General features: G+C 40.2%; 1 protein-coding gene across 3 annotated transcripts in view; it reads right to left on the bottom strand.

The window, feature by feature from the left end:
• Nucleotides 1-2: 2 nt before the first annotated feature.
• RIMBP2 (RIMS binding protein 2) overlaps nt 3-7832 on the bottom strand; it is a 161141-nt gene continuing 153311 nt past the window's right edge. For 2 of the 3 annotated variants that reach the window (XM_037376979.1, XM_037376990.1), the window contains 4 exons: nt 5755-5858; nt 3906-3977; nt 2658-2792; nt 3-245 (listed from right to left, as the gene is read on the bottom strand). In XM_037376979.1, coding sequence (XP_037232876.1) covers nt 57-245; nt 2658-2792; nt 3906-3977; nt 5755-5858 — 500 coding nt within the window. In that variant the 3' untranslated portion in view covers nt 3-56. Of the gene's footprint in view, nt 246-2657; nt 2793-3905; nt 3978-5754; nt 5859-7255; nt 7322-7832 lie in introns of all 3 variants that reach the window. The other variant, XM_037376970.1, reaches the window with a different exon arrangement.

The following is a 7832-nucleotide window of genomic DNA, read 5'->3' as shown; positions in this document are numbered from 1 at the left end:
AAAAAAATAAAATTACACAGACTGGAAGCGTTACAGGTTGTCCAGGAGTACATGAATCATTTCACTGCACCAAGCTTTTTCAGCAGTTTCTTGCCTTTGGAAAGCAGCCCCTTTTTCTTTTTCGAGGACATATCCCTGCCTCTCCCGGGACTACCAGAACCCATAGGTGACGTAGGTGACCCAGAATGGAGATGAACTGTGGGGGATGGTGCTCTCCGTGATGTACCTGTATTCTCAGGAGGAACCTATTAGGTACATTGTTATAATTTATTGAATGTTTGAAAGCTTAAAAGCTGTTATCATCAAGAAAGTTGGTAACATCACTTGTCACATTACCCACTTAAACAAAAGGGACAGTTCCTTTCTTCCTTGTGGCTTAAAATACGGTATGGGCTTACGGAAAATAGATAAATTTTGAGCAGAAGTCTAGACAACAGCAAACACTCCAATAGAGCCCTGTTTTGGTTATACTTTTTTAAAGGAAGAGTTGGATACACTTGTTTTGCCATAGTTATCGCCACAAAAGCTACAAAACTGGTTTTGGCTTTGCATTTCAGTACTCTGATAGTACAAAAAAGAAGAGGGATGATTTTAGCTATAATTTAAGAAAAATAAATGTTAATTACTACAGATTAGCAATCTGTAGAAGCCAAACTCTTCTCAGAAGAACGTAAAATGCTACATCATCACTTATTTTTTACTGTCCTTTAAATGCCTTTTCTTTAAAATTGGCTGGCAAACTTTATGTACAAATTTTAGAAGATGGCACACTGGCTTTAAAAAAAAAAAAAAAAAGCAAAAGCTAAAATGAACCTTAATTGCAATCAAAGAAAGCTTAAAGACCCTGACTGCTTGATGTGTATGCTGCAGCTATGAGGTTGCTGAATGAAGGTGAATACTTGCACGATAGTTAGATGACTGCATTCCTAAATATTTTAAACAGCTATTTTTTAATTTATTTATTTTTTCAATCCTCAGAAGCACTTGAATGAAAATGCTAAAACTACTTATACTCAGCCTGTCCTAACTACAGTGCCCGGCTGACAAAGTGCGATACTATCAATTAGGATGATATCTTTGTAGTAGAATCCATGCCTTAGGGATCCCTGTTATCTCATAGTTCAAGTTAAAACATCAGCAATTTACTGGCTTGTTGCGCAACAGTGAGTTAAGCAAAGGGGCTTCAAGCCTACTTTGATTTTTAATCAAGGTCTAATTCTAATGAAAAAAACCAACTTGGTAAAGCACCCCAACGTACACCTGAAGATACCATGTATTTAGTCTAATGCATTCATTCAGTGAGCTGCATGTTTCGTACTGAGACTTGTATTGCATTGGTAAACCAAACAGTTGCTAATACTTCAAATGTGCACTTTCTAGGAAAAATCCGAGCAAATTATACCATAGGAAGGGATTTTTTCAGAATTGTTGAATAGTTGGTCTTAGGCAAACTGGGGTATAATCGATTATGGAAAACACATTTTAAGGCAGGCAATTTAAGTAGCTGTATTTCAGTGTAATGAGTTTCAAAACCAACTATACCCTTGTAAACTACCGTACGTATCAGCTTACGTTTTGTTTCGTTTGTACATTCTTTAAGGGTTGGGGGTCTTGTGCTTTTCTCTTGATACAGGAGCTTGGAATTTTTACATCCCAGCTTGGCTAACAATGCAATATGCAGCTTTTGTTTGTAGGGTAGTTAGACATCAAACTCTCCTTTCTATGTAAACGTAAACATTTAGCTTGTGAAGAAATATGTTCCAAACGTTGACCTTCATAAAGCAAGGTCTAATTGACATATTCCTAAGGATTCCTTTTTTAAGGATTTGTCTCCTAAAAAAACTAAATTGACTTGACTAGATAATAGTAAAAGCATACAGCCTGTTCTTCGGTGGCCAAGGACTTTGGAGACATATTTCTTTTCTTTTTTTTCCCCCACAATTACGTTTCAAGACTTGCATTAGAGAGCCAGGTAGCTGTAACTGAAATCTCTATTGGTATCTTCAGTTGCTCACTTACGTGAAGGCTACATTGCCTTATTAAGGTGTGAAATGAACACTCTTCTTCTGTTTCCAAGCAGATGAGCAAAGAAATAAAAATATATATAAAATATATAATATATAAAAGTATTGCAGTGATGAAACAAAACCAAAAATGAGATACTCTAAACATGATTAGTCTTTCATAGAAGAGAAGTCTCTGGCAATTAACTAATGCCAGTTAGAACAGGAAGTCATAGGGATTGAAAGATGAACACTGTCAATCGGCTGCATTTACGGTCTGTATTTAAAGGAATGCTTGTACCAGTCTTTTCGTCCACAAGAACTTTTGCTTTCCTCTAGATATTGCAGGCAGTAAGAGTAGTTCAGAATCATTAGGAAGTTAACTACTTTCACCAGGGAGAAGCTGCTTAAACTCAAATTATAATGGAAGGTACTGTAATGACTGCAATCAAATGGTAAATTTAGTTTCTTCCTTTACAAATGTAACGAGCTAGTCTAAGGCTAAGTCAAGTCATTTTTCCTTACGTTTTATATATTTGGAAGTTAATTTCAAATGGGCAAATGGATTTAAAATGTTAGAAATAATGCCTAAATTATATATGAGACAATGGAATGGAAAATAAAAATTTAAGGTTTTCTTATTCGGTTGCTTACCCTTTTTGCTTTTGTACGCATCGGTGTATCATGAACGTATTTTGAGGGTGCATCAGATAGGTAGACTTCAACATCATCAGGCACTTCTTCAAGGAAGTTGGAAGGAACCAGCCCCTTTTGTCCATTAAGTTCACCCTGCAACACGATGAAAGTTTCAGCCCATGTTTTAATTAAAGCAAACAGGTACCCAAGAAGGCAAGGAAATACTTTTGACTATTTCAGAGCCAGCAAGGAAGAGGAACTAACAATCTAAGGTGACATGGGACCTTAGAAGCTTACACACTTTTGAAGATGACAAGTGCTAGTGTGTGTAACAGAGAGCACATGCATGCCCGTGTTCTTCAGCTATGCACAATGGAGAAGCAGGAACTGAATTCCCATAGTTTCTGGACTTGGGTCCTTGGAACTGCAGTGCCGTAGGTGTGTGTGCTGCTGGGCTGCACAGCCTAAAGGCGCTTCTGAGATGATCAAACTACTCCTTTGGGCCTCAACAGGGGTCACTTCTACAGTGTATCTGAAAGAGACAGCTGGGCCTGTTTTCATGGCCAGTACACCGTGGGCATGGAAAAGGCATGTTCAGGTGCAGACTGGCAGCTACTGTCAACCTGAAGACCATTCAGCTGGGCAAGCAATGCTGGAGTATTGTCTACCACCATCACACTCGTTAAGGAGTGACAAAGTAGCGTGATCTTTTAATGAGTGCTTAGAAGAGTGCTGAACTATTGTATTGATTTATGTTAATCAAGTAACCCTTTACTGTAGAGACAGGCCGTATCTATGTTCTTCTCCCACATGGAAAGCTGTACCTATCAGAAGTCAGTCATGTGTTGGCATGGATACGTGTGATCAAAATACACATTTTCCAGCAGATGACATGAGGCAGTTATTACTTAGGCAATGCCAGAGGCAGCTCCGAGCTGCACCAACAACAGCCCCTGAAAAGGTGCTGAAGTGGCGCGTGCTCAGCGCCATACGTCTCCACTGAAGGGAGCTTCCTGGTTATGCTGCAGCCTGCGAGGCATCCGCCAGGCCCGGTTTCCATCCCAGCTCTAACTGGGCTGGCTGTGACCACAGCCTCCCTGGGACGGACCAGGCATGGTGATGCTAATGCCACAGGGACACTGCTCCCAGGCATGTCCCGCGGGTTGGCATCTCTGTTAGATTAGCTGGCAGCTGTCCCCCCCGGCTGTCATTTAACAATTCAGGCTAGTGTTGCAGTCTGAAGCAACCAAAAAGAAGCCAACTTACATAGTAAAATCCGTCTTCATCAATTTCACCAAAGACAGTAATAATGTCCCCTGTGCAGAATGTCAGCTCAGCCTGCAGAAAAAGGAACGCATGACAGTGCATGTTCTGTTATTCTATATATATTCTATATATATTCTATATATATTCTATATAGTCTCTCTATATATTATATATATGATTTCTTTATTCATAGTAAACCCAGTAATATTTCCCCCTCTCCTTTATGTTAAGACACCATTAAAAACTATATTTGCTTTTTTTTTTTTTTTTTTTTTTTAGCTTGCTATATCCGTCACCTCTCCCACTAGGTTTTTAGACACCCACAGGGCTCACTGTGTGTAACCGGACCCTGGAGATCCTCGAACTCATCTGTGCAAAGCCTTGAACAACCTTTGGGGCTTTGAGCTATGTGGCTTCAAAGGTCCCTTAAAGTCCATTTTTCTGGGAGGAGGGAACAAGACATTGTTGGGGAGGAGGGAATAAGACCATTGGCCGTGGTTCAGGGCTAGGACTAACAGGTACAAGTACAGCTGAGCCTGCTGCTCCTGAAACACAAAGTTTGGGAGCTAATTTGCTGTGTAGCTACATGGGATTCTGTTCAATACAGGCTCCGTAACAGGCACCTCCAGTCTGCCATTGGCAAACACCGTGCTGGGCTCTTTTTAATTGCCTGTGGTTTAAATGTAATTTAATTAGGTGGGGTTTTTTTTTACTTATTTTCAATTTCCTGTGGCCATGGGAAAGAGAGAACAAATAAAATGATTGCAACATATCAGTACAATTTATTTGATTGGTTGCCCAAACTAATCTGAAACACCGTAATTTAGAACCAGATTTGGTTCACTGAGAAATACAAGACAACTCTGGCTGCATTTTAAAGCATTAAGTCCCACATACTTAAATTCACTTTAAAAAATTCCAAATTGTTCTGCAACTCACCAATTAAGAAAACATTGTAAAGGATCACTGGGGAAACTTGTAGGTATGTAGCAATTATTTTCTAGAGCTTTGAGCGTACCCTGACCACCCTGCCACAACGCATGTACAAACAGAAGAAACTGCATTGAATCTTGATCAAGGGACTTGCTATTTCACATCAAAGACAATGTAAAAAGTGATCCTGTTGTTGCTGATAACAAATACGGAGAAATGGGAGATTGTGTGTAGATAAATGGAAGATAAACTCATAACGAAGATCTAGATCATGGTGGGCTGTTGTTTAAGATATCCTTATGTTGATACACAAAAAAATACCCCAAAATTACCACAACAACATGCTTCCACGGAAGCTCAGGTGCATCAATTAAGAGAAAAATACACTATGTTACAAATGCTGTTCTACTGTGCCATACTGTTCTGGGTTGGGCTGCGAAGGAGGGCTGATTTTTGGAGGCGCTGTACGTTACAGAGGTTGGAAAGCATGCATCACTAAGCTCGTTGGCATCAGCTAGGACGCTTCTTGGAAATAACGGTGTTCTTACGTGGAAACATAAGAAGGAAAACTGAAAACAGTAGTTGGAAAGTAACTGTTCCCTACTCTTCAAAACTCCATGCTTTTTTTCCTTACAGACTTTAGTTATATAGATATGTATACACATATCCTGCACAACATATATCCATAGCTGACCATATAATGTATTGAGCCACCTTCAATAAATCCTACAAAGGATATTCTTCGATTGGTTTTGAACAAGAATCAAATCTACTTTTACTGAAGTCAGAAGCTTGCCATGCACATCTGCCTGAAACCAGTTAACTGATGTTTGTAATCCTGTGCTATTTTTTTTTTTTTTTTGCACATCTGCTGTAAGTGTGTAACAGCGCTTATCAAGAGCAGTTACGTCAGTACCTCTACATCAACGTTGGGAGAACTTTCCCTTGGATCGTAATCATACAGTGCCACCATCCTTCTTGTAGACACGGAATGCTGTCTGCCACTCCGTCTGTTTCTTTCTGTTCCGATCACAAGCAGAGGAAGGGAAGGAAAACTATCAAAGTTATTTTGAAAAGCAAAACAAGGTGCAACTTTTTCCCTACATCATTTTCACAACAGTGCAGTAGCAGCGTTGGTATTTCTCTAGCACAGTGATAACAGGTCACAGATTACCAAACCTATTAACATGGATAAAGGTTTCAAAACAGCGCGTACGTTTCATAAATACTTCTTTAACAGTTGGCTTGCCCTCTTTATTCTAAGCCACTGAATCCTCTGAGGAGTACTTCTCTGCAGAAGTAACATTCCAGAATTTTCAGCCGGTCTTGGTTGTAAGAATCGGATGTTACCAGGATATACAAAGCCAAACAGTCAAGATTTGTGTTTGCTGCATTTTATCCAAACTTCCATATTTACCGTCTATTCCCTTCCACCCCCTAATCTCAGGGAATTTTCCACCTGGGATCATTCAGCTTTCTGCTGGGAGACTGGAAGGAGAAACAGACACTCAGCTGTCCCAAGACAAAAGTGACTATTCATTATGCAAGTGGTTTGCAACATTTTCAAGACTGACTACAAAACCACATTCTCAAGTACTGTTTAATTTTACGAGTTTCCTTTGTGGGAACAGAAGGAAGGGAGTAAAATCTGTAGTTTCCAGGAACCACATGAAATGTGTACTGATTGATACTAAACATTTACAGAGAAGACCAAAATGGGCGTAATTTTAAATTTGAATGGTATTGGCATGGTTCTTGCAGATGACTGCTCTAGCAAGACAAACATGCTTGTTAGTGCTACTTACAGACAGGCACTGAGGGCAGGTCTGATGGGCGCTATGCAGTGTGACAGAGGAAGCCGGGGGGGTTAGGAGGCACCCTCGGATTGTTCCGGCAGGAGGGGGAACATTAAAGGTTGGGCTAATGTAGGAGCAACTACCGAGCATGGCGTGCACTCACAGCTGTCACGACACCCACCGGCTGACACTGAAGCGTTTGGTATCACCTACTCTTGCAGTGGGTGGTCTGAGTTACCTTCCCAGCTACCAATGCAAGGGATTTATGCAGAACACAAGGAGGGATCCAAAATGACAGCACAGACTGTAACAGACGCAGGACCTGATCCCCCCGATTCCCCAAAGCTTGGATCAGCCGATACCTGAACGACTGTCTCAGAGTCACACTTCCTACTCCGAAGTACTTCTCTGGGGCAAGACACTGCCCACTGCTCAGGGTTAAGAGCCCCTCTACAACCAAGAAAAGAATCCAAGAAGGACCCTCTATGGAATTGCTATGTGACAGTATTTTCCAACCGCTGCTTTCCAAAAGTTCAAAGGCATAAAAAAATAAATCTAGACAGCTCAAATAATTTCAGCGAATTTACAGCTTGAATCAAATTATTGGTTCTTAGCACAGACCTCTTTTAGACTTTCTGGATCTGCGGTGTACAGAGCGTGTGCTCTCTTTGAAACGGTCACAGTTGACTTCAGGAAAGGCATGCATACAAATAAAAGAAGAAAAGATATGAAGCTGTTCAGAGTTCTGTTTTTAAGGATTTAATGTGGGCAAAGGATTAAGAAAAATATAGTCATATGAACACAGCATGTAAAGTGTCTGATATGACATTAAAAACATGAGTAACAATACGAGACAGACGGGCAATTAGAGCCTGCTTCTGCTAAAAATCCACGTGGGCAGCCTCTGTGACAGCAAGGGTCTGAGCACGTGGATCTCTGCTATTCAGAATTTCTATTTAGTTTAAAATAGAGCCAAACTAGCTTTCCTTTCCAAATCCATTAGTAAGAGCGCTTGTTGTTTTTTAAATGGCTAATTTAAATCCATATTAAAGAGAAAATACATGATCCTTTTAAAGTGCTAAAATATTTAAAGGTGAACTGCTGGGAGTAGGTTGCTTACAGCTTGCCGTGAAACATCCCAGAATAAAAAGAACTGCTTAAAAGTGTAAGGCAGGGCAACATTTCTGTCACAAAATGC

Source organism: Falco rusticolus, chromosome 1 (genome assembly GCF_015220075.1).
Source record: "Falco rusticolus isolate bFalRus1 chromosome 1, bFalRus1.pri, whole genome shotgun sequence".
NCBI classification, from domain to species: domain Eukaryota; kingdom Metazoa; phylum Chordata; class Aves; order Falconiformes; family Falconidae; genus Falco; species Falco rusticolus.
The sequence above is the reverse complement of the archived record's forward strand: the minus strand, read 5'-3'. Positions and strand labels throughout refer to the sequence as shown.